The following is a 27,592-nucleotide window of genomic DNA, read 5'->3' as shown; positions in this document are numbered from 1 at the left end:
AACAATTAAAGAAACAGAGACCATCAATTTGAGACAGAGCACAAGGGAAGGCTACATAGGAAGCATGGAGGGAGAAAAAGGTAGGGGGAAATCAATAAAATTATATTTTTATCGCAAAAATTAAAAAAATCCAAAAAAAAAGTTGGTACCCTTTGTAGAACAAAAATTTAGGAAAAGGGGGAACGCTATTTAAGTAACTATTTTTGTGATGGTATTATTAGTTATGTTTCCATGTCTATCCACTTACGGAGTTAACTTTATTATAGTTACATTTTGTTTCTTAGAAGGAAAATTCTATTAGACTTTTTTTTTTTTTTTTTTTTTTTGCGCCTTTTTCCTGGAACTGACTTGGTAGTCCAGGCTGGCCTCAAACTCTCAGAGATCAGTTTTACTCTCTCATTTGCTACTCTGAATTGTGGGCACAGCCGCCAGTGTCAGGGGGTTTATTCATGTGGGATTCTTTCACACATCCCCCGATAACATCTCATCCAGTAAAGCTCAACAATGCCAAGCCCACATGTATCCTTCTCACTTGTCCAAGTCAACAGAAGTCAAGCAAATGAAGTGTTTCTGGCCACCCTGGAATGCGACTTTGGAGTCAACTTTGCACCTCTTTTTTCACTGGAATGTATGGAAGTTTAAATCTATTTAGTATCAGTACAGTTCCACAAACTGCTTTATATTCTTTACTGTTTCCACTCTCTCAGTCAATCCCATTTCAGCTGTGACTTCAGCCACTTCCTTCCTTCGTCAGGATGGATTTTGACGTTACTCTCTTTCTCACATAATGATACCATTATCGTGTCAAAAACTTCCTGACAGCTACATATTCAGCCAGAGCTCAAACATCTCATAATTACTGAGCTGTTTGAAAGAGAATCCAAATAAGATCTACACATATATTTTTTAATTTGTATTTATTCTTCTTTCATACAATACATCCCAACTGCAGCTTTTCCTCCCTCCGCTCCTCCGAGTTCCCCCCTCATCTTCCCTGTCCTGGGTATTGCTAACAGTGTTTGGACTCCACTCTACCTACTAGATGGCGGCAGCACTTACCTGCTCCAAGTCACTATAACATATAAAGTATGACTCCAAACATTGTTAAATATTTCCTGAGGTGCAAATGCTCCACCTTGAGGAAGCTTTAACTTTGATGTGGTTGTATAGTTAATTACTTCACAACCAACTGTTTATTTACTTATCCACTGAGGTGGCATCCTCAGCTCTTTCATATATTGGGGATCTTGCAGATAAAAAGATTTAGTTTTATGTAAATGACAAATATTTCAAGATAGCAAACATGGGCAAAGACAATAAATGGACATTGTGAAGTTGTTCTTGTGCTACATCAGAATTGCAAATGTCTACGAGCCTACGGTGGTGGCACAAGCCTTTAATCCCAGCACTGGAAGTCAGACCATCAAAATGCTTGGTGCAAGATTGATCCAGCCTGGAAACTTGCAGGTCAGTTAACAAAAAAAAGGGCGCAATAGTTTGAAAAAAAAAAAAAAATTCAATAAATTTTAGTCATATGTTGATGTTTCTACATCTTCTTGCAGTTACCAGGACGTCGACAGTAGCCTTTAAAATAGTTTTGTTGGGTGGTAACTGTTTTGTGGTTGAAATCTGGAGTAATGAAAGCACACCATCCATCTCCCAGCTTCCTGAATTTACACTGGGGCTGTCTCTTGCTTCCTCACCCATATTCAGTACAGTTGGATTTTTTAATGAGTCTCACAAAAAAAACAGTACTCAATATTTTCAGTATGCAGACAGGCAGTGATTGTGAATGGTGATTGGGAGTGATTTGATCACTGTCAGACATATGAGAAAAGTCATCATTCAGTTTCAGGATTCTTAAGGAACCGTGGCTCCTCCTAATCTACAATGAGTCTAGAAAAGAATTTTGGGATGATCCAAAGAAAAATTTCACTATACCCCAGAAATGTATTCTCTCAGGTGTTTCTAATACAAGCTTCTGAATGAAGTGCTGTATCTCTTTAAATAAAAAACTGACAAATGAGAACTTTGTTGATGCATATATATTTCTAAAGTCAAAATTACATCAATAAGTATTCATTTTAAACACTGGAAAACTATGTATGAAAGAAGAAAGGATTTTGGAATGCATGTAGATAATTCTTTTAATCTTTTTCCATTATGGAAATGATCTCATTGTAGACCTCTTGAGGAGCATTCATTGCCCAGATAAAGTCAAGATGATTGTAAGGAAGAACCTCCTTATGGTAAATTAGGTTGGGGAGTTTGGGAAGCAGCATGCCAACATCTCGGGGATCAGCCAGGATGTCATGGCCACCATTCCACACTGCAATTGGCACAGTCATGGCTGACACATCATATTCAGGAGGCGTTTTCTAAAACATGACAGGTGAAAGAAGTGAAGTTGAGGCAACCATACTTCAGACAGAACCAGTGTCAATTGTGTGCTAGTTCCAAATGAATTCTCATGATTTCGTCAAAAGAAAATCACCATTACCCATGGAGCAAAGTGAACACATCATATCTTGGGTCAATGTTTCTCAACTCCTAATAGGTCTGTCAATCACCTAGGACTCGTGATAAAATGAAGACTGACACAGCAGATCTGGGAGGAAAGTCAGCGATCTCACACTCAACAGTGATGCTGATGCTGCTGGTTCTAAACTATGATCTAAATGGTTGGGCTTTAGATGACAATTCAGACCAATTAAAAACCTAGATTTCAGTCCAGGTGAAGGAAGAAGATTTAACTAGATTCTTATGTGTGTATATGGAATGGATACATGCAAACCATTGTGTACATGTGGAGGCTAGAATACAGCTTTTATGTTGTCCTTGCCATCCATCATCCCCTGGTGGATATACCAGGCCAACTGGCCAATAACCTTCTGGTAATTTTCCTGTTCCTGCCTCCCTCCTAATAGGGGCACACCGAAGTTATTACAAACTAGGCTTGCACAGCAAATACTTTACCCACTGATCCATCACCTCAGCAAAGATTTGACTAGATCATGACTGTGGCAGATTGAAAATTAGGATTATTCATCTACCACTTGTGGAGAAAAATTGGGGAGGTTTAAATAGGAAGAGTGGGTAACAAATTAACATTGGAGACTTGCCTTCCTCAAAATTAGCCAACGGTAACCTGAGAGTTTGCCCTGAGCAAACGGTTACAGAGATCCTTTCATATCCTGTCAATAATTTCCTACTCCGTGAATTATTGTGCAAATTTATATTGACCACCAATTACACCAACTCCAGGCTCTGAGTCCTTTGTACCATAGCATGTGTGAGGATTACAAGGCATCTTCATGCTAAAAACTGTGTCTGTCTTTGACTTGAAAACACACTACCTTTTTCTTTTATGTGGAAATGTGTTTCATAAAATCATTCATCTGGCTGTCCAAAGGGAGAGGCTGATATATGAGAAAACCACTTAATCTCATGAATGGCCACAACTGTTAACTTATTTCAGTCAGTTCCACTTCAGAAAGTATGTGTTGTGGAGAGGCTGGGTTGTAAAGCTGGGCTGTGCAAAGACCATGCTGTTAATTTGTGGAAAGTCTTTGAATGGGACCTGACTTTACTCTGAGGGTCCATTTCCAGAGCATGGTAGTTGGATGATGGGAAACTGGACAGAAGCATTACTTTGAAAAATGGAAACCCAACTATCATACTTTTCTTTCCAAACTTTTATGTCTCTGTCTTTTAAATTGTGAGCAATTTGAATCTGAAGAAACTTACCTGATTGTAGTGTAACAGGTTCTGGACTGGGCTTCCCCAGTTAAAGGCTTGAAATTTCTTAGATCTGGCAACCTAATGAAAATATAAAGATAACAATTAAATAAAAAAATAGTAAGAAGGAATTAAAATTAATTAGGTAAAAAGCTCTCATAACCCACTTGAAAGCAGTTCAACCTCCAAATATTTCATTTTCAATTTTTTGTAATTATTGAGAATATATTTTCTTGTTCCAAATAATTACTAACCATTTAGGATATGTGATGTTCAATACAGAGCATATGTGAATGGAAATTCAAGTTTGTTTCAATTTTTTTTTTTTTGCCTGGCAAATTATAAAAGTATTTCTTTGTTACTCAAGGCATGTGTTTTCATAAGATTTTTTGTGCACATGGGTTAATAGTCTTTTTTTTTTTTTTTTTTTTTTTTTTTGGTTTTTCGAGACAGGGTTTTTCTGTGTAGCTTTGCGCCTTTCCTGGAACTCACTTTGGAGACCAGGCTGGCCTTGAACTCACAGAGACACGCCTGCCTCTGCCTCCCGAGTGCTGGGATTAAAGGCGTGTGCCACTACCACCCAGCTAATAGTCATTTTTGTAGGTTGACATATATAGAAGAATTGCCTGTCAGGAACATCTTAAGAATGTGCTTTAGGTTAAGTACAAAGGTTCAATGTCACAAAATGAATGTTAACAACATTGAAATAATGATACCTGGGCCCAGTGGAGGATGTCTTGAACGGATGTTCCTGCTGGATTATGCCCTAGATACACATCAAATCGACTCTAGAAATCAAACACACACATATACACATAGGCTTAGACTATTTGGTTTCTGAAAAGTGACCATCAGTATGAGGCCAGAAAGTTTTATCTAATTTCTGAACTTAAATTCTCAACTTTCTCTTTAGTGTCATAGTGCAAGAGTTAAATATTATAACCAGCTCCTTGCTTTGCATGATTTTAATATATACTAAATAATTTTACACATGCACACCCATATATATGATAGCTATTGTATTTATTTAATTATAGTATTTTAATCAGGTCTCTAAATCACTTTGCTCAGACCCATTAATGTTCTGAAGTTCCATTCCTAGACTGCGTAGACCAATTCAATAAGGGGTCTTAGACAGTGGAGTAAGTCAACTGCCATCAAAGAGACTGAGACCTCCCTCCATATAAACAGCATGAGGAAGACAAGAGCTCTACTTTTGTTTGTTCTCTGCAGACTTATTTTACTGTTATCTTTCTCTGAAGACTCTTATACAAAAATCAATCTGGTTTTTTAAAAGTGGAATAAGGACAGGTTGTTCTGCTGCCTTCCTCATCCATAATGAGAAATACCCTCAAAGGGAAAAGAAGGAGTCCCTTACCACCATAAGAGGAACACAAAGGAAAAACATAAACAAATGTAGATGTACTTACTCAGCCATAGGTGAATCACTGGTACTGAGAAAGACAACTAAAATTCCTTAGTCTCCATGGAGACAGTAGCTGAGTTTCACTACTATGTTCTCAATGAGTACAGAAATTAGTATACTACATTTTAACAATAAAATTAATTTTTTAGGAGTTCAAAGGTATAAATTAGTCAGGATAGCCCTGTAATTCCAGCTGCTTGGGAGGCTGAGTCAAAAAGATCTCTGGTTAAAGCCCTGCCTTGGCTGTAGAATGACTGGGAAACTTAGCAAGATCCTGTCTCCCCAAAAAAATTCTATTTAAAAATACTGATAATATACTTCAGTGGTAGAACATGGTCCTAAAATTTCTAAGTTCTACCCTTAGTACCATAAGCAAAATTAAAGAAACAAAAAAAAACAGTAGAAGTATGTATATGTGTAATGTAATAGTAATATATGTGTATATGCTATTATCATTGTTATGTGCTTTGTGTTATGTTTTATTGGTATTAAATATTTCAGCTGATTTGAACTTTAAATTGCATTTGTGTGTGTATGTGTGTGTGTAAACCAATGCATGAGTTTAAATCAGTTCCAAAAGTAGGATTTAAATTAGGCTTACATGAATCCATATTTTTATGGACCTCATGAACTGGATTTTCTCATGAAAATTTTGGAACTCCAATTCAGAGAATAAAAATGCAGGTCAAGATATGGATAAGCTGCTACACAGCTTCACTGCAATGAGTTTTACAAGATGAATGGATGTGGCCAGCAGTATTAAAAGCATCTATGAGACTGATTTGATGACTATGCACTGTTCTTCAGCAAAGCCTGCCCAATAAGATTTATTCCCTTCTGTCACAGAAGGCAAATGCCATGCCAGCCAAAAGTTTTGAATGGGAACCAGAGATGAAATTGGAATGAGCTTTGTGATTTCTATGAGGTCTCCTGTACTGCTGTGGGTACAATTGTAAGTTGACTCTTAGTTCTTGTGAAATACCATGTCTAAGTGATGATAAAGCAGTCAAAAGCATTTGGAAAGAGTTTCTTGAATGGAGGTCACAATACACACCACATTCAAGTTCTGCCTGTCAAATCCACACATGATGAATAAAGCGTTACTGCAGAGAAGGTCCAGCAGCTCCCGGGAGCACACTTCAGTACCGAGAAACTGATCAAAGAAGTTGTGTGGCATGAATATTTTATCACCAAATATTATCTGAAAAATAAAAGTACCATTAGAACATGGCAGCAGCCAAGCTGTAGAAAGCCAACTTAATTGATGAAGCCACTCATTCAGTTGTATCTTTCTTTAGTTTTATAAGTTGTTTTAACAGTTTCCTGTTCTTTAGACCTGCATCTATCACCATGTACAAAAACCAACTCCAAACAGATCAAAGACATAAGGGTGAAGCCTAAAGCAGTAAAACTTCTAGAAGAAAGCATAGACAGTACCATATATGATGTAGGTATAGTGAAGGATGTTCTGAAGGAAATTCAGCCTAAGAAGGACAACATTTGACAAGTGGGATCTCATAAAACTAAAAAGCTTCTGCACAACTAAAGAAAGAACCAACTAGGCAAAGAGGAAGCCACAGAATAGAAAATAATCTTTGCTAGTTATACCTCTGGCAAAGAATTAATATCCAGAGCACATAAAGGACAACAAAAAAAAGAAACCCACTCAAAAAATGGACCCAGAACATGAACAGAGAGTTCTCAAAACAAAACAAACAAACAAACAAACAAAATATGGTGGCTAAGAAATACATCAAAAAATGTTCATTGTCTCTAACAATTAGAGAAATGCAAATCAAAACAACTTTGAGATTTCATCTTACCCCAGTCAGAACAGCAAAGACCAACAAAACAACACACAACAATTGCTGAGGAGAATGTAGGGAAGCCCCACACTCCCTGTTGAGAGCACTGCAAACTTGTGAAGCCACTCAGAAAAATCACTGTGGAGAATTCTCAACAAGCTAGAAATAAATCTACCTCTCTATACCACTCATTGGCATGTACACAGAAGACTCCACATCATACTCCAGAGACACTTGTTCAACCATGTTCATTGCTGCTGTATTCACAGTAGCTGGGAAATGGAAACAAACTAAATGTCCTTCAACTGATGAATGAATAATAAAAAGCAGATCACATACACTATGGACTATTATTCACCTGTAAAGAAAAAAGAAATCGTGAACTTTGCAGGTACATAGATAGAACTAGAAAAGACCGTATTGAGTGAGGTAACCCAGACTCAGAAAGACAAATTCCCGTGTCCTCTTTCTTCGAGGCTCCTAGATCCAAATCTTTAGATATTTTAGTACATATACTAGAGCAACAATGAAACCAGGAAAGTAAAAAGCGGCCATCGCCAGGGTGGGGAAGTTGGGGAACAATAAAGAGAGGAATACTAGGGTACAAGTGATCTGACTGAGGCAATGAGATAAAGAATGAACTCTAATTAAGGAAGAGAATGGAGATAATTACAGAAGAAGAGGAAGAAGGGTAAAATAATATCAACAATGTCTGAAAAAGTCATGAGGAATTTTACTATTAACTATCGTCCAAAAAATTACAACACATGAAACTTTTTATATAAATATACATATAGAGCATAAATGAAAATTTCTTATCTGTGCTGATGAGATCCAAAGACTTTCTAAGAAAAACACCAACAACAAGTATGAAAAGCTCTCATTTGATTGGTTGAAGTTGTTGATCAGGATTGTCCCAGAGACTTCCAAAACATTGCAGACCTTTGCTATTGCCCTTGGTTGCCCACCACAGGTGGAAGGTAAGATCCTACTGTTGAAAACACCATGGGATATAGACATAGGACCTGGAGATCCCTGAGTTGGAACTGACTGAAATGCCTCCTCCCTAGCTTTCATGGTCCCAGAAGGCATCATGCAAACTTCCAAAGCAGGGAGCAACTAATAGTTCTAATCAGCTATGACACCTATGAACCACAACAATGACCAGTGTGGTGAGATAACCCTAAGGATGCAGTAGTTATACACATACCATGATGGTAATGAACAAATCTCTAATTGGATTTAAGACCCACTCAACAAGAGGAAATCATTCAGATACAGGAAAGCTATCTCACTCCCCAAAGTAGTCATGGATTTTGGAGGATAACCTACAACTACCACTTTGCTAAACTAGCATAATCCCTAACTACATTCTAAATATTTTGCCTTTATGCCCACAGGTAAGTGTAGTCCTCGTCCCTCATAAAGAAAACTTCTCTTTGCAACAGGAAAGAGATCATTACAGAAAACTACAATCAGTCAAAATGCAGAGTTGTGTAGCCAAATCTCAACTGACACATCTACAAAACACTCCCACACCTAAGATTCAGAGAACTGAGGAAGAGGGGCAGAAAGACCATAAGAGCCAGATTGCCAGAGAGTTTGCTGTTACACTGTGGATCCTTGTCATGCCAGAAGCTATATCCACAAAGTCTCACCAGCTTGACTCCTAAACGTGAGCGGAACAAGGATGATACCATGAGACATGCTAATGTGGACAGGAGGAAAGACTACAAGGCCTCAATCCTACACAAAGAACTAGAGGCAGCTAAGAAAAGCTGATAACTAGAGCGGTAGCCTTTCCTAGAGAAGCAAAAAAACTCTTTATCTGATTCCAAATGGTCATCCCTGAAATATATATATATATATATATATATACACAAATATCACTATACAGACTGAACAGGTTATGTTAGGAATATATAGGTATGTGAATGTGTGTATATTCATGTAGCAACAGTTAATGAAAAAAGAGGCCATGAATTTGAAAGATATTAGAGAGGGATACGTGGAAGTGTTTGGAGAGAGAAAAGGGAAGGGGAGATGATGTTATAATATTCTCAAAAATGAAACAAAATATTCATTATGTGTGTGGGGTGATGGAGGGGCACATGTGTGCAACAGAAGGTGTGTGAAGTTTAGAGGACAACCTCTGGGAATCTGTCATTCTCTCCTCTTACCATGTGTGTCCCAGTAGTTGGACTTAGGTTGTCACACTTGGCAGCAATGCACTCACTGAGCTATTTTACCCCCTCTTTTTCTCATTTAATTCTCTCATTGAAACTGTGAAATGGAAAGAGCAGATATAACATTCAGTGTGTATTACTGAATTGACAACTGCAGAGCCTCTTGGAGCAAGTAGAAGACAATGAATTATAAGTCAGCTGGAGTAATAAAGATTATGGAATCAAACCATGAAATAACATGGCAGACCGTCATAATTACATATCAACATGTGTGATTTGAGTAATAAATTATGAGATCAGAAGGAAAAAAATGGGAACTCAGAGAGCTATCTCTAGGAAAATCTTTAGACTCAGTTGTGTTGAGGTTTGAGATATTTTGCTTTCTCAGTTTTATAAACAGGGAAACATGGCTAGGAAATAGTGTTTCAGACTAATTAGTACTAGATTATACCCGCAGTTCTGTTCCATGCCTGTGATTTAATGTCTAAATGCCTTCTCCTTTCAGTTTCTCAATTCTTGCTACCTGATAATCTGAGCATAAGTGGGAAATAAGAGGCTCAGTGCAGTAGGAAATGGTTGCAGTCATCTCAATGCTTCAGGTTTTGCATAAAAGCTTTGTTAATACATTTGACTGTAGGCAGTGTTTTTGGCTTTAGGTGTGCATGCTAATTTATAGTGAAAGTGAATGGTCAATACAATACTAAAGAGAAAGATATAATTACCGTACTGTACTTATAACCTCAGGCTGAACCATTCTTATAAAAGAAATTGTGCAAATGTACAGGTGTGTCTGCATGTGTTGGCTTAAGTGCAAGAAAAGTAGGGCATTAAACATTTGAATAGGAAAGTGTTGTTATTTCATTCCCATATGTGCCTGTTCAACAGGCACTAAATATTTATGGTCTGCTCAAGTCCGTACTACTGTCCTATGAAATTTCCATTTCTTGGGACAGGAGTTCTTAAGCAGACCAAGAGCTTTTAATTGGAGGTTACACAGTACTGACTTTGTGCATTTGTTGATTTCTTTGCTTTATTTTTTCCTTCCTTTCTCTCCCTTCTTTTCCTCCTCTTCCATGTTTCTGTGGCTCTACCTGCTTTTCTCTGCTTTTAACACCCCATTTCCCATTGCAGAGGTGGAACTGCTACCTTGACACAGGTGTGTAGAATGCTTCGACAGTGAAACATCCTTGAAAAAGTAAAATACTTATGGCATCGACAACCCACCCTATGCTGATCAAAACCAAAGGAATAAATGGGGATCTCAGAGGCAACAGGGAATCAATACATTTTAACGCCGTGAGAGAGATAATATAAACACAAACAATTTAGTTTGTGGATATGATTATGTTCATCCCTAAGGAACACAGGTTTACTTTGTTCATTTTGAAATCCAATGGCAATTGGATACCTTAAGTAGAATCACATACCTTGAAAAGAAATGTAGGAATAACTGAAAGTTTTTTCAAAGGGCTTTGTGCGTATGTCACAGTAGCAACTGGAGCTAATGCATAAAACGTCTTGATTCTTTTAGCCAATTCAGGCATGGTAGAAAAAGCAATAAAACCTGAAATAGAAAAGGCCATCAGTAAAGAAGGTGTGTGCATGTGTGTGGTGTTCTGTTTTCACAAGTGTGATATTATTTTGGACTTGCTAAAATGCCATATGAAGCAAGCTGTGAAAATGGCACTTTAGTTTTTTGAGACATGTAAGCATAGAAATGGCACTATAAATATCCACCAATGAACAAGAATTGAGATGTTCAGTCTTCAGTTATTTCAAGATAGAGGCAGAGTGGAGTAATTCACTGTCAACTCAAGTGGTTTTCCTTATCTTGATAAGTTGTAAGGAAACTGTTGCATTACATCTCAATTCAATCATTTTATAACATGTTAGTGACAAAACACTAAGTTATATTAAGTGTGTGCCACAGAAAGTTAATGATATGAGAGCCCTCTACACCAGGCACAGTTATTGGCAGATGCCGGTAATCTTAACACTCTGGAGGCTGAGTCAAGAGGGTCAGGAGTTTGAAGTCATCCTGAGCTACACAGGACAGCCTTATTTCAAAAAACCACCAACAGCAACAACAAAGATGCCTAAGACTTCTAGGAAGGTAATTCCAACAACTACCTCTCAGACTTTGTTTCACATAGCTTTCTATTAAGGAGTAAACACGTCCTCCTTTTGGATTCTAGAATTCTGGGCTGCCCTTCAACATCAGTATGTGTACTTCTGACTTTGTTTCTTCTATCACAGAACTCTCATCTTGTAAATGAAGGAATAACTCAAGCATGTGCTAAGACCTCGCCTCTCCTTTATGATTTCCTTTTTACTTATATGAAAGGCTAATGACTTAAAATATTTAAAGAACCTTGAACATTCTGTCCTTCCAAGCTGCTGCAGTGTCATCACACTCCGTTTCTCTCTCATTGCCTCTTACTCTGACTCATTTCCATCATGAACAGTGTCACTGCTGTTCCCTGAACTTGTTATTCATCTTTGGCTCTATCTGCTGTTCTCCTTCCTTAGAACATCAATCTACCACGCATGCACATGACTCTTCTACGTCTTTATTCAAAGGGTATTTGCATGTTTTCTCTGTTGAAAATAGCTTTAAAAGCCCTCTGAAACTCCCTAAAATCCTCTGTGAGGTGTATTTCCCATAGCATTACCATGGTTTGTTGAACTCTATGGTACTTTTAATCTGTTACTTTTCTGCCCCTTGCCCCATTTAAGTATTATAAAGACAGAGATTTTAATTTATCTTATTTGGTATATTATTTGGGCAAGAGGTCTGTTTTTCATAAAAAATGATGAAATGAAAAGAACGAATTTAACTAGGAAGCTGGAACATGCTGCCTTGAGAGTCAGGTGACTTGGACTGGTACTGGAGCCATTCTATTGGACTTTTGACTCACACTCCTTGCTTGAGTTATTTATTCCACTGCTTGATTTGTCCATCTCCAGTCTTTATGTCACTGGATTGCAATGGATATTGCATTTTATAAAATTGCATAGCAGTGGCTATGCTACTGGGCAGTGGTATTGGAACTGTTTTCAGGCTCAGTGTTTTTACTCACCAATAGTGGTGCCCTGAGAATGGCCAACATAGTGCAACTTCTCTTGTCCAGTTTTCTGTACAATGAAGTCTATTGTGGCTGGAAGGTCATATTTAGCCATTTCATCAAAGCTGTAAGAAAAAACTAACTCAAACAAAGTGTATTTTCTTGGTATAGTTTCTAAAACTCAAGCATATTTATTGAGAAAACTCTATTTCTACTTGAGAAATAGAAAAACAAGACACTTTAATTATTGCCAGTTATAAACCCTTAGTCAGTGCAAGGTGCCTCTGGTGGGGAGTTGCTTGTAAGCGAAGGTCATCTTTTTCAAACAGTGCTTAACAAATGGCTGCAATCAAATCTAAACAAGATAGTATCTATGAGTGAGATTTATTTTCATACCTGAAATAGGACAGCAGATTTAATAAATACTTGTATTCTATATTATAACTCCATCTAATATGAGTCCCATCCCTGTAATACATTCTTCTCAAATCACCCAGAATGACAGAAAAATGAGAACTCTTGAACAGTTTTTAGTGGCTTCTCGTAGTGCACAGAATGGACTTCAACACCCTCTCTGCACCCAGTCCTTGCCAACATCACTAGTGTTGTCTTGTGTCACTGCCTCCCTCTTACACATGGGCTTCCTATCAGTTCTCAGAACCACTGAAGCATTCCTGTACCTCAGCAACATCAGCCAGATGCTCTTCTGACCTCCAAGAGTAGGGCACAAGAAGGAACTGGGTACCTTTGATAAGTTCCCTGTGCCCAAATTTTGGGCTTTTGATGCTGATGCAGGTTACTGTCCCTCGTTCCAGTTCTGACTCCTTCCCAGTCTATTGGCTTCTCTCCGTGGAACTTTCTAGGCGCAGGGAGTTGCCTTGCATTCTCCCTTTGGCCTTGTTGTTAACTTTATTTGGAAAAGCATTTTTAAGCATCTCTTGACCTTGGATATGGAGAAAATACCAAACTTGAAGGACAACTACCCTAGAGGTGAGGTATATACAAGATTCAAATGTGGGTTAAAATGACATGGCTTTTCACCTCCTACCTAGAGTGTAGTCGGCTGGGATGGGAAAGCGACAATGACCCTGCTTATAGAGCCCAAATCCATACCCATTTTGAATTATCCTCTTTCTTTACCTGAAAGCCCAGAATTGAACTGAGTCTGGAGAATAATACAAATTTTTCCTAGACCATGTGTTCCCTCGGCTGTTCCCCAGCCACACATCATAGCCAGCGTCTGCCAAAATGAAGGCCAGGCTGTTGTTGGGCAGATTTGCAATCCAGTTTGTGGCTGATGCGAGCAAACCATGCTGCAAAAACACCACAGGTCTCTGGCCTAGTAGGGAAGAAGATGATTCAAATGTTATGAACTTATTCTTTATGGTAGATAGACATGTGGTCAGAATTAAGTATGTTCATTTTGTTAAGGTTGTATTTGACATCTAATTATCTTTATCTCAAGCTTGTTTCATGTGCCAAATCGTACATCCTATTTATTTATTTATTTATCTGTCTATCTATCTATCTATCTATCTATCTATCTATTTATTTATTTATTATTATTTCTATGTGTTTGTGTAAGCCTGTATAAGTTTATATGCACCACATGTTTGCAGGAGCCTTCAAGTGACCAGAAGATGGCATCTGATCTCCTGGAATTGGAGATCAGGATCATCTCATATTTTATACATGAAATATGCTCACTGTGTTATATGCCAGTTATATGTAAATAAACATATTACAAGGATTGTCTAAGGAAATTAAGCACTGTGTAAATGTAAGTTAAAAGTAGTAAAATTATGTTTCACTATTTTTTGTAATGAGAAAAAGAAATAAAAATTTAATAGTACCATCAAAATAAAATTACTTTTATCTCTTTAGGAAATAGACTTCTTGCTGCCTCCCATTCTTCCCCTCTACAATACAAGCTGATTAACTCTTTTCATGCACTGGGATTCAGCTCACTTACTGTGTTGAAAAAAATGGTCCCTGATTTCTTTATTTATTTCCTTTCTTTCTTTCTTTCTTTCTTTCTTTCTTTCTTTCTTTCTTTCTTTCTCTCTCTCTCTCTTTCTTTCTTTTTTATATTTTATAAAATCTTTATAAATAATTCACATTGTATGAAATTTAAGACAGCAATGTTCTAAAATAGAAAGTGGTGATGGTCCCTGATTTCTTTAGCTGGGTTAGAAGCCTTTAAGAGTCTGTATATAACAATAGGAATGCATTTTTATCGTGATCACTTTCTTATTCCTCTGCCTCATTGACTTGATTGCTATCTATTTAAGATTGGAAATACAATTTTGTGTTGCATTTCCAGAGTGACCAGGACTTATTTCACCCTTAGAAAGAAATGAAAAGGGGAAAAAGAAGCAGAAAATATAGGGAATGTATAGAGAGATGGGGGAAGGAAAGGGGAAAGGGTAAGTAAGAAAAGAGAGACAATGAGGGAATGGAGGGAGTTTGTACCTAAATTCTCTGAATTTTTCTTCCCATAAGGAATTCTGTAGATCCCCAGAATGTAGCCATCTTCAGTAATAACTTCATACTCTTCACTAGGATATCCCCAGTAATTTATCATCTGACTCTGAGAAGGAAAATTTAAAAAATATATGTTTTAACTAATTTAAAATGCATCTAACAGATTTTTTAATGAATTTTAACTGAAATTTAAAATTGCACTAAAAGTGTAGACCCATTGTGACTCTAATCCCAGTAATATCCCTCAGTAACTCACAATATTCATGTTAGCTTCAGGGCTTTCAGGAGCCAGTTTTCCCAATAAGCCATGTGTACCTCCAAATGTAGATATCACACTTGTTACTGTCAACAGCAGCCACATCTTGGTCTGCCCTAAAACAAAAGGATAGGTTATATTGTGGTTAACCCACAGTGCTTCCATAACATTCAGAGTTCGTATTGATTTTACTTCCAAGAGACATATAGGGATGATTGAGTTTGATTATAGTCTGTTGAGCAATAACCTGGGAGATTATTGGTAGCTTGGGGGGCCAGCCTCCAGCTACCACCAGGGTATGCAAAAGAATCCACAAAGGCAGCAAGAATTTAGGAAAATTTTTTATCTACCTGAGAGCTAGACTTTTTCTATTTGAGGGTGTTTAGAAAAGAGTTTCTGTCAGTCTGAGGGGTAAAATAAGAAAACACATGCTCTTTTTCATCTACAAAAATTTCTTTGTCTGAAAATCTGTCTCCACAAGATCCATTCGACATTGTTACATTCTCCATACAGCCAAGTTACATTTCACACTGTTACATTCTCCATAAATTCTCCACACAGTCAAGCACCTCTTTTGCACAGTTACATCTACATATTTCTTCTCTCTACTCTATTACATTCTTTCACATATTATTACAGCATTTATTCACTCTTTACTCACTCATTCTCTCATTCATTCACTCTCTCATCTTACTCTCACACTTCTTATCTGCCCAACTTTGGACAATTGTATGTTACAATTTCTCTCTGCCCATTCAGCTACATCCCTCACTTAGCACACACACCAACACACACTCACTCTTATCCTCTGCCCATCTCTTAAACCATACCTTCACATCACTTGCTCTCTGCACAGCCAAACTCTGTACAATTACATGTTACATTTTCAGGATCCAACCCATTCTTTTTTTTTTTTAAGCTGAGGATCAAACCCAGGGCCTTGCGCTTGCTAGGCAAGCACTCTACCACTGAGCTAAATCCCCAACTCCTTTTTTCTTTCTTTCTTTTTCTTTTTTTTTTTTTTTTTTTGAGACAGTGTATCTCTGTGTAGCTTTGCGCCTTTCCTGGAACTCACTTGGTAGCCCAGGCTGGCCTCGAATTCACAGAGATCCGTCTGGCTCTGCCTCCCAAGTGCTGGGATTAAAGGCATGCGCCACCACTGCCCGGTCCGACCCATTCTTATAACACATGGTAAGTCATACAGTTTTTCTCTGGCTAGAAAGGTCATGCTGATTGGCCAGTGTAATGCTTGGCTAAGCATGTAACTCTAAGTTGGTTCGAGTTCCCAGACAGAAAGTCAACAGTTGGCTGCACCTAGAGTCTGTAACATAAACTGAGGCTGAGACTACATGCAAAAAGTCAGTTATTACAGGAGGTTATGTGTACTAAAGTTGCTTCAGTTCTGACCCTGATTCAGCAATACTGGGAACTAGTCTTTGTGTATTTTCTGTATGGGCAGCTTAGTCTACTTTGAATTTTTTCTGAAGTCTAAAATTAGCTGTCTTTGAGACTGAGAAAACTGTTACTTTCTGGTGTCAGTAAAGAAAAAATGTGGTATTATTTCTATGCATCAGAATTATACAGCTTAAACATAATCATCTTCCTGACCATCCACAACTATTTTTGTGCCCCAAAATGGAATGTTCACTCAAGATAAAAGCACAAGCAATGGGAAAACACCTATAGCAGTTCTTAGGGAAGAAATAAAATAGTACATGAGAAATCACAGACAGAAACAACTGGTCAGTAACTGTCAGTGACCCCCATGGCTCTGCCAAGCGGGGCTCCCTAACAGGGAGAGATTTGTCTGGTGGGTCGACCCGCCAGACAGCAGCTGCCACCTGTTGTGTTCTCCCATGGCCCTCAGAAATTCCCCCTTTTTGTTTTTTAAAAAAGATATAAATCTCTCTTTATAGACAATAGGTATAGATAGAGGTAATATATAGGCAAATTTATCTTAATGTTTGACATGGTTTCACTGTGATTGTTTCTTCTCTCTCTCTCTCTCTCTCTCTCTCTCTCTCTCTCTGTGTGTGTGTGTGTGTGTGTGTGTTTTCAAATGGGTCTGTGTAGAGAATAATTTGGCTGTTTTCCTCAGGATTCAGTCTCTCACTAGGCTGGAGTTTGCTGAATAGGCTGGGTCATTGGTCAGAAAGATCCACCTGTCTCATCTCCCACCTCAGGAATGATCAATATGCATGACCATGTCCAGCTATTTCACTGAGTTCTGGAGATAGAACTCAGGTCCTAGGGCATGCATGACAAGTACTTAATGAGCTGAGCCATCTACTCAGTCCTGATTCCTTTTCTTTAAAAACATTTCCAACTCAGGAATTTTAACAAGCAAACAATCTTCCATCTATTAGGTGAAGCATAGTTTTATTAGTTTGTATGCTTAAGACTTGGGTCAAACTTGCCTTTTGAGCACAGATGGTTATATGGGCATTGGATGACTTTATATCAATTAACATTATGTACATTCAAAGCTATCATTATGGGGCTGAAGAGATGGCTTAGTGGATGAAAACACTTGCAATGCAAAGCTGGTGAACTATGTTTGATCCTGAGAACCCATTTCCAAAAACTGTCCTCTGACATCCACATGTGCTCTGTGGCAATCACATATGCTCTGAAATAAATACAACTATCGTTGTGTTAAGATAATTAATAATAGCCACTTCATAACTATTTACTGATTTAAAGTCACTATGTGAATTTGAAAGATGATATCATCTCAAAACAATGTCATAGAATAATATGCATGGGTGTAATTCTAAGAAAGTGTAGCTCTTTCTTTTCTACTGAGATTATCTCTTTGAAATTACTTATATTGAGCTAGACGGTGGTGGCCACACCTTTAATCCCATCACTCAGGAGGCAGAGGCACGTGGATCTCTGTGAGTTCGAGGCCAGCCTGGGCTACCAAGTGAGTTCCAGGAAAGGCGCAAAGCTACACAGAGATACCCTGTCTCAAAATACAAACAAACAAAAACAAAAAAAAAGGAAAAGAAAAAAGAAATTACTTATAGAAGGTTGATTATAAGCCATCAGTGTATTATATGGTTGGATACCTTTTTCAGTAGTATTTAACAGCAAGAAGTACTTTACTATTATTATTTGTTAAAAAAAAAATACTATAAGGGCTTTACTAGCTGAAACCTCTCATATTTAAGCATGAGACTAAAAACCTGTTTTAGAAAACAATGACTTCAAAAGGATTGAATCTATTCTACTACTTAAATGATTGATCTTTCATATAATTTGTCTTCAAAGTTTTTATCTTTTATGTAGTTGTAAAGCAATGCAGGCTGACAAGAAATGAGTGAAAATTTATGTTGCAAATAGCCAAACTGATGACACTATCTTGCTATATCTAATCACTCATAAAACCTGAATAGATTCTACTTCCTTGTGTTTTTGTATTTTGGTTAATATTTCAAATTATAAACTTTGATTCTGGAAGGGAACATCGCAACATGCTTTTTTAAATTATGTGATTGTAATTGCCATTTATCTTTTAGTATGGATGATACTTGACATTAGACTCAGACCATCTTAGCTTACTTCAATGTTGTAAGAACCAACTACCAATTCTAGAATATTCACACATTGAGGTTAAGTAAAAAAAATGTAAGTGAGAAGTATTATTTTTCTCAAGTTTGAAGAGATGCCATATGCAGGCTAGATTTAAACAAAGATCTTTTTAGTGTGTCTGAAATCATTCAGTTTGTGTGTGTGTGTGTGTGTGTGTGTGTACTGTGTGCTAGAAGCAAATTTGGTGATCATATATGAAAAGATTTTAATTGTGTACAGTAAAGAATTTGTAAAATTTGGATCATTTGTTTCAAATGGTGTTCTTTGAAAGAGGATCAGGTATATGTTGTGGATATTTGTACACTGTGTGAAAATGTATTGCTGTGATTGGTGTAATAAAAAATGAATAACCAATAGATAGGAAGGAGATATAGGCAGTACTTCTTGGCAGAGAGAGAAACTGAGAAGAAGCATTTAGGTGTGGAGGAAATGCCAGGAGACATGGAACAAGTTGAGTGTACAGAAATGGAAAAGATGTTAAAAAAAAAAAACCACGTGGTAGAACATAGATTAATAGAAGCAGATTAATTTAAGTCATAAGAGCTAGTTGGGAGCAAGCCTAAACTAAAGCCGAGCTTTCATAATTGATAAAAAGTCTCTATGTTATTATTTGCAGGATGGTGGTCCTGATAAAAAAGTACTATTACAGCTGTCAGTTGCTGTCAGTATTTCAATAAACACTGCATGATTATTTTCACATAGTACACTTTGTAAAGTTCATGACTTTCATGGTGCTGAACGAGAGATTCCAAGACCTAAATCTAATCATCTGGTCTGAGAATTTAGCCACTTAGTGTTGAAATTGGCTATAATGATGTCTCTGGAAACAGATTTAACTAAAACTTCTCTGTACAATGAAAATTCATGAAGGGATAAACCGATTTATAAAGACCAATCACCTCTTTAACACTCAAATCAGATGGTTGTCAGACTATTAAAGAATTCATGGTTTCTTTTTAACCTTCGTTGTCTCAATTAAGTAATTTGCCTTTTTAAAGTGAGGCCATTCAACCAATGGTTTGAGTTATTGGATGGCCCAATAACAAAAGTATACAAGACAGGCTCTGAAAACCTTGAGGCACGATTAAATTCCTCAAAATATCTGACATCAAATTCCAGGATAATATCAGTAACCATCATGTGTCCAATAGTATGCTCACACATATAACATGCAAGTGAGCTATTTCATTAATTTTTTTCTTTTCCATAAAACAGGGCTAACAAGAGTCTGTTCCTTGGTGCTACAAGCATTCATTATATAAATAAGTAAGCATAAGTATTGTTGCTATTATTATAACTAAGTATTATTGCTATTATAACATTTAATTGAAACATTGCTATTAAGTACTTGGCATTATGTTATTTATTTTGCAGATGAACAAAGCAAGACCCCACAAATATGTGGAATGCACCCCACCCTGTATTAAAAACTGTGATGGCTGTTTCTAAGGAATATCTTCTCCACTACTATAATGCTTCATTGGAATGATCTTAAGTAGCATCTATAAGGGGCCAACTGGGGACAATTCCCCAAAACATTCTATAACGCAAACCAAACTTTTGTTTTCTTGAGTTATAATTTGAAGAAGTGATTAGAAGCCTGTTGATCAATGTTACTAATAATGGTTAATTCAATACCAGTTGGTGGATAATGTTATGATATCATATCAAAAATAATGCTTTCTATGATGCTAATACGCTGATTTCAAAAGGACAGCATGAAAGAATAAATCCTCACAGTACGTATTTATGGCACCAGCAGGCAAATTTACCTGTTAGTAATAAAGAATTTCATATATACATAACAAAGAAAAATGTAGGCCAAATTCTAGAAAGATAATACATAAATTAAGTGGACACGTTTGTATTGTGATAGTTGAAGTAAAGAACAAAACAGATTGATTTCAGTTAATTTTGATTTTCAAACATACTTACAGTATCCTCCAAAACAGGATTCTGCTTCTCTGGTTGCCTTCTTTGGCCAATGGGCAATTGCTCATTATATACAAAACTTCAACAATGGCCCGAATTGACTTTTCATTCTTTGATTAAATTATCATAGGTCCTTAATATCTGGACATCATCTGATATTAAAGGACAAACCTTAAAATCAAATATTGCAGTTGAGTGCACATAGCATTGGATCCTCATCGTTAACCTTTAACTAATGCAAACATTTGCCAAAGGTTTGTTGATTAGAAGTGATTTAGGAAACAATAAAAATGATAACTGATTAGAGATAAACATAAGCTTAAACATATAAAAGGCATTGAGTCTAACTTACAATCCAAATGGTTCTGCAGTTGGACTTAGATTAAAAGGCTTATGGTGACCTCTGAATGTTAAGAACACTTGAGTCATGTCTTGCAGTCTTTTTGAAATTTACTGGCTACAGTTTGAACATTGTGAACTATTTTAGCATCTGTATTTCCATGCTAGTACTTAAATATCTGGCAGAAGTAGTGAGGAATAATCATTTTTTGGGGAAAAAGTCAATCCATAATCTAACACTTACCTCCACAATACAGTTAACTGGAAGTATATTTAATAATGAGGAAACATTTGAAATTATCAAATAGTAAGTGTATTTATGTATTTCTATATGCGAAGGTTCCACTTCTAGTGTGCCCTGATTGTCACTGGCAGCTACTAGATTTGTAAAGGCAAAGATGATACTTTATTATTAAGAACAAGTTGAAAATGAAAAGTTTTACTGTTCTAAGACCATTTCAATCCAGTTAACTAGCAAATAGAAAGCAGATTTTATGTTTCTTCACCCATTTGCTTAAATAAAAGCAGGAAAACATGTGGTGTGTTCTTTTGGTCTTTCACTCTAATCTAAGAGGATTTAATCTAAGAGTCTTTGGAAAAAATACAAATCCTACTAGTGGGTGAAAGATCCATGATATTTGCGAAGATTGAGGCTCAACAGCAAACACATTCCGACTTTTTACCTTAAATCTGATTCTCTGGTGTAATTAACACAGCCACATAAGCTACTAAAGGGGAATTTGGTTTCCAGTTTACCACATGTTTTCTTAGCACATGGTCCTCAAATGCTCTTTCCTCTTTCCTTGACTCCTGACTTCATCCTGGGTTTCAGCTTAGCTGTCATTTCCTACAGGAAGGCTACCCATACATTATTCTTTATACAAAAATATTGGGCTAAGGAATTGATTTCTACATTCCTGCAAGAGTCTGTATTTACTTCTGTTCAAGGACTTACTATCTGATAGGTTATGACAGCTATTCATTAGGACACACACAAACACACATGCATACACACACTTGTGAAGTTCAAGAACTGAATTTTGTTCATTTACTATTATTTTCACTGCCTAGAATTTGTCTGAAACAAAATGTGTACATGATCAGTATATGTATATAGTGTTTTTAATTAATGTATATAGTGTTTTTAATTAGAAAGTATTTAAAGACATAAAAACAATTGCAAAATTATCTTTAGACATTTATGTATGTACATAACTAGCATGCAATATATACTTTTCAGCAACCAACTCTGTGATTAAAAATTTCACATGATTACTTTTATGGAAGTATAATACAAAAAATATGCTTAAGTACCCATGAGAAAAAGTTAGATAAAATAGAATTATTTTTCTTGCTAATTTCAACAGTAAAAATATTGATGACAATAATAGAAAACTAGTTTTTTCTTTAAATTTTATTTTAATTGTATGGTATTATGGTATATAGTATGGTAATTCCTTATAGGAACAAATTATTTACTTGTATATCATGTGTAATGATCAAATTCAGGCAACTAATGATTTTATTTCCCTAAAATATTAAAAACTTACTAATGTAAAATACTCGTACTTTCTTCTGAGGTATAGTACACATATTTACATATATTAATTATATAAAACAATGCATTTTCATACACACATATACATAACATACTTTGATCATATCAACCATCAAATTATGCCTCTACTTTTCTTGTTAGTGTGGGGATCAAATTTAGAGCCTTTCATGTGTTGATCCAGCATCCCCACTTTGTGTTTGGCTCTAAAGATTACAAATAACATGTAATAATGTAAGTAAAATCCAGCATCCCTACTTCTAATCAGTGGGGTAATCCACTAAGCCCACCCCAGCACATGGTATTTATATATATATAATATGTGCTGATACAGCTGAACAATTAACTTTCTATCTTCTCATTATGTTGTGTGTGGAGCTCCAGGGTTTTTTCTCCTAGTCATTCATTACATGTTTAATATTTCATCATGAATTCTAGTCCTTCCAGTGTTCTATAGTTCATCATAACATCACTTTTACACATTTGTGTTTGGATTACCGGTTGTCTAACCTCTCATTATTACCACTTGCTACTCCCATTTACAGCTTATAATACTTGCCATTATAAATTATGTTCAACTTTTAAAAAGTACCCATGCATGAAAGAGAGCAAATGCAATTTGTATTAGAAAAAAATTATAAACTTTCAAAAGAAATCATTTAGACTTGAACAAATTGTTCCATGGATTCTAAAACATATAATACAGGCATTAAAAAACTCCATTGGTATTTAAAATCCAAGGAATTTATTCTCAGCATAAGAGACGTGTGGAAAAGAACACAAAGCAGGTAGTTAGTTGTTCATGGGAATCTGGAATTCAAGAAAAATACCTACATAGAGAACATGAATGCTTGAATGTAATAAGTATACACAAGGTAGCTAACCTTGGGATTAGATGAAATCACCAAGGAAAAGTAACTCAAATTTGACTTTGTATTAGAATCTTGAGAAGAAAATTTAAATATAGATGGCTGAATCTCATTCATTCTGAGTATTTTCAGAGAATTATAACTGTGATGAGGTAGGAGAGAAGAGTGAGTGTATGGTTCGTGATTCATCCTCCATAATTTCGAGAGTTTTAAGGTCTAGACATGGAAGAACCATCATTTTATGATGACCTATAAAGGCAAGAAGGAATTTGCTCCAAATCCCCTCCTGTCTTTTCATTGACACATTCACAGCTGAACAGACTGTTTGGTAGTAGAGCCTACTTGAAGAAAACAGATAACAGGCATGCTACTGAAGGGTCTTTGAGTTGTTTCCTTCTCCTGTATTCTGTCCATCATTAGATATTGCTGCCCACATCCTCTCGTGGTGATATTCTGTCTTGCCATACCTAGGACAAAGAGCAGTGGGGCCCAATGAGCTCTGAAATCAGGAGAGAAAGGCAATCTTTCCTTCACTCAGTTGATTTTCTCAGGCATTTGTTGGAGATAGAAAACTGAGTAACACATTGCCCTTCTACACCATATGAGATAGGGAAGGAACATTTTTTTTATTCTTAATCCTTAGGACAACAGTAGAATAGATTATTGAAAATCAAGCCGGACCTTTTTTGTTGACTTCTTTGAAGAGAGTAAGATAGGTATGGTTTAGAGTTTCTGGACAATGATTAGTCTTATGGAGTTGGCCATGCTATTACTTGGCTAGTTAGTGTAGATGGAAGTTTCTCCGGTCCCACCCAGCTCTGCGTTCCCACAGTCATTTATAAAATAATCACTCAGAGGCTTGTATTAATTAGAAACTATGTGGCCATATGGCCAATATCTTGCTAGCTAGCTCTATCATCTTAAATTAACCAATTTCTATTGATCTATGTTTTGCCACATGGCTGTGGCATTACCAGTCTGTTGGCATGTTGCTCCTGGCGTGGCGGGCTGACATCTCTCCAGACTCCACCTTTCCTGTCTCTCTCTTGGATTTCTTGCCTGCCTCTAAGCTGCCTTGTCATAGGCCAAAGCAGCTTATTTATTACCAATGGGAACAGCATGTAATCACAGCATACAGAAAGATACCTCCCCTACAAGTTAGTCTTGAATTAATCACCTAAGTATAGAGATAAGGATACTGATCTCACTCCCAGAATTAACAAATTCTATCTTTAGTACTTTTGAGGCTTCCTTCCTACCCGAGGCTCAGTTGCTATAAAGGTAAGAAAGATTTTGAAGGACTCTGATACAGTGAAGTCAATCATAGGATAAGAAAGGTATTGAAAAGGCTTTATCTAAAAACTCAGAGGTACATGGATAAAATGATGAAAAGGTGATTGGGAGAAAGAAAAGTCTGAGATGTCATGACTCAACCTTTCTAGTCAATTTTGCTGCCTTATTCTTAGCCAAGTATATTGTAGAAGCACAAAAATGGAATTGCCTTTTTCTGTGGAATGAAATGACCAGAACAGGACACACAATTGTGAGGTTATTAATGGAATGGTCTATTAGGTAAAGATAACGCTTTGTGTATTATATGGAATTTTACTTACATTATTTTGTGTTATGTGTAATCTTTAGGGCAAAGCACAAAGTAGCATAGTAGGTACCAACTCTAATTTAAGAGAAGGAAAATATCTTGAGTAGGTCCACTCAGCTAAGCACTGGTGATAACTGATGTTTTTGGCAGTTATGGCCATCTACCATTTTTATCAACCTTGTCAACCTTCTACATTCTCTACAACTACAAGGGAAATTGTCATAAGCTAAGATCTTGTACTGACATATGTAAAAGTTCAGTTTGAGTACTTTTTGGTCTTGTCTTTTAAGTTACATTCTCCCTAAAAGATGGTGTTATTTTGGTTTATCTCAGCTATAAGGAAAGTTACTTGCAAAGATTAGTAATGACTAATAACAGGTGTCTATTTATAAACATTTGGGACTCTGGATATTGAAAAATAGTACTTACCTTCCTCTTAACAATTTCCCCATTTCCCATTCTCATGGTTCCTTACTCCTTTAAGGACTACTACATTTGAGTTTAAGTCTTTGTTTGATGGTACATATACTTTTGGAAGCAGTCATCTTCATTTGCTCTCCATCAATAATTGATTTCATGAGAGCCATACAGATTAAATCTCCAAGTTTCCATTGGGAGTTAAACAAAGCATGAAGAAACTAATGGACCAGGGAATGTTTACTTCCCCAGCTCTCATCACCTCCACTATCTTCTCTCTCTCCAGCAAATCTTTTTCTGAATGAGTAATCTTCAGCATAGCTTCAAAGAAGTTGACTGTTTGATTGATAGAAAGCTTTGGATGTGTTTGTTGGTTTTCTCCAGTATGAGACAGGATGTGAATTCCTACCAAGACAATTCTTACTGTTTTCTCAAACAGGAAGTTACTACCAAAGGGAGGAGAACATAATTTCCTGCATGTTTCAACACCAGGAGGGCAAAAGAGAATTTAAGAAAAATAGTCATAGCAAGACCTAAAATCCTAACAACTGATTCTCTGCAAAGAGTGCTGGAGAAAGTCAACAAAAATACTTGGCCTTCTAACAGATTTTCAAGATAATATTAGCAGAGACAGATAATCTTCTTAGTGAACTAGCAAACTGTGATATGCACCATCTCAGAAGAAAGGAACAAGGGACAAGAATGGGATGACGTCTAAATCTGAGAAACAAAGTGTTACTGATTGAACTTGAAAATGCTATTTTTAATACTGACATCAATGATACATTTTTGATACATGGAATTGAATATTGATATCCAAATTATAAAGCATAACTGTATATCAATAAATTTAATACAAGGAGGAGGGGTCTTTATCAAACTCTTATTCTAGAGTTTGTGGTCCTTTTGATGATTACGTTTATGTCAAAAGTCTTGCCAGGTTTTTCTAATGCCTGGGTAACCTCAGCTGAACAAATTCACTCCTGATATGCAAATCTTATCTTGCTGTTATGTACTTTCCCAGTTTGGTATTGTAAGTTTCTGTCTCCAAAAACCACATTCTGGTTCTGATTCCTGCTTTTCAATGAGCACTTTTGATACCCTGGCTCCAGAAAGCAAGCTACATCTGATGTTAGGGATAAATAAAGAAAAATGAACATACCCAAGAAACTAAGAATTCTGAATCCACAAACAGAAGTTTTACATACATTAGAGCATAACATATCGAGGTAATCAAATATCAGAATGTATCTGTTGTTCTGTTTTCTTTTTTTTCTTTTTTTTTTTCTTTTGCAGGGGCAGGGTCTCTCTGTTATGTAGCTCTGGCTGCCCTGGAACTCACTATGTAACAAGGCTGGGCTCCAACTCACAGAAATCCACCTGTCTCTGCTTCCTGAGTGCTGGAATTAAAGGCATATGCCACCTTGCCCGACTAACTTTTCTTTTTATTCTCCTCCCCCCAAAAAATGATAATCAGCGTTATTGGGTACAATTTACAAGCAGTAAAATATAACTTATTCCTGATGTCTTAGGGTTTTTGATAAATGTCTGCTACCCCAGAACTATCACTCTAATAAGAACTGATGGCATTTCAGTCTTTCCCATTCCTACCTTAGTTTCGGCGCTGAGGCAAACTGTCTGTATTCTCTCACAGTACTTTTGTCTTTAGAAGTTCATGCAGATGCAATCTTATGACATGGTTTCTCCCTGTTGGGCTTCTGTGACCTAGCGTAATGTTTCTGCCGCTCGACCATGCTCTCACATGTACCATCTCCTTGGTTTCGTTGAACCTACTACAGTCTCTGGTGTGACATTGACTAGAAATTGTATGCTGTGCTATCCTAGCTTTGTCTCTGCTCTAAGAGGCACAGCATTCAATCTTTCTGTATTAAGTATGATATGTATATGTGATTTTTATTAGAAAATTATATATAATATATAAATATATATAGTATATATCCTATTAGGAAAAATCTATTTTTTACAGTGCTGGGGACAGAGCCCATGACTTCATCACTCAGCTATATTGTTCAGACTATGGTGTTTTGAGAAAGGGTCTTTCTCTGTATGTCAGGCTGGCTTTAACTCATGAGAAACCTGCTTCTGCCTCTGGAGTGGTAGGATTGCAGATGAATTCCTTCACCACCTGCTTGGCTGTGGGGTGTGTGTGTGTGTGTGTGTGTGTGTGTGTGTGAGAGAGAGAGAGAGAGAGAGAGAGAGAGAGAGAGAGAGAGAGAGAGAGAGAGAGAGGTTTGTGTTTGCATGAGTGAGTGCATATGTGTATGAAGGGTGCATATGTAAATGTATGTACATGCATGTGAAGACC

At 36.7% G+C, this 27,592-nt stretch overlaps 1 protein-coding gene across 2 annotated transcripts; it reads right to left on the bottom strand.

Moving 5' to 3' along the window:
- Positions 1-2,027: 2,027 nt before the first annotated feature.
- Positions 2,028-20,522, bottom strand: Lipf (lipase F, gastric type). Of its 2 annotated transcripts, XM_036206606.1 has the most exons (10): positions 20,490-20,522; positions 14,961-15,076; positions 14,693-14,810; positions 13,361-13,559; positions 12,236-12,345; positions 10,583-10,719; positions 6,219-6,365; positions 4,455-4,526; positions 3,748-3,819; positions 2,028-2,378 (listed from the first exon to the last, which is right to left on the bottom strand). In XM_036206606.1, exons 2-10 carry the CDS (start codon positions 15,063-15,065, stop codon positions 2,148-2,150), a joined length of 1,191 nt encoding a protein of 396 aa, XP_036062499.1. In that variant the 5' UTR covers positions 15,066-15,076; positions 20,490-20,522; the 3' UTR covers positions 2,028-2,147. The 2 variants fall into 2 exon arrangements, with proteins under 2 accessions (XP_036062499.1, XP_036062505.1); XM_036206612.1 differs by lacking the exon at positions 20,490-20,522 and having other exon boundaries at positions 2,148-2,378; positions 13,361-13,460; positions 14,961-15,065.
- Positions 20,523-27,592: the final 7,070 nt, after the last annotated feature.

The sequence above is a fragment of the Onychomys torridus genome, chromosome 1 (genome assembly GCF_903995425.1).
Source record: "Onychomys torridus chromosome 1, mOncTor1.1, whole genome shotgun sequence".
Lineage (NCBI taxonomy): Eukaryota > Metazoa > Chordata > Mammalia > Rodentia > Cricetidae > Onychomys > Onychomys torridus.
The sequence above is the reverse complement of the archived record's forward strand: the minus strand, read 5'-3'. Positions and strand labels throughout refer to the sequence as shown.

Coding starts and splice junctions, on each gene's coding strand:
- Lipf (XM_036206606.1), bottom strand. CDS start 15,065: ATGTGGCTGCTGTTGACAGTAACAAGTGTGATATCTACATTTGGAGGT. Junction 14,811..14,960: donor CTGAAGCTAACATGAATATT/GTGAGTTACTGA, acceptor TTTCCTTCTCAG/AGTCAGATGATAAATTACTG. Junction 6,366..10,582: donor TTCCTACATTTCTTTTCAAG/GTATGTGATTCT, acceptor TTTATTTTTCAG/ATAATATTTGGTGATAAAAT.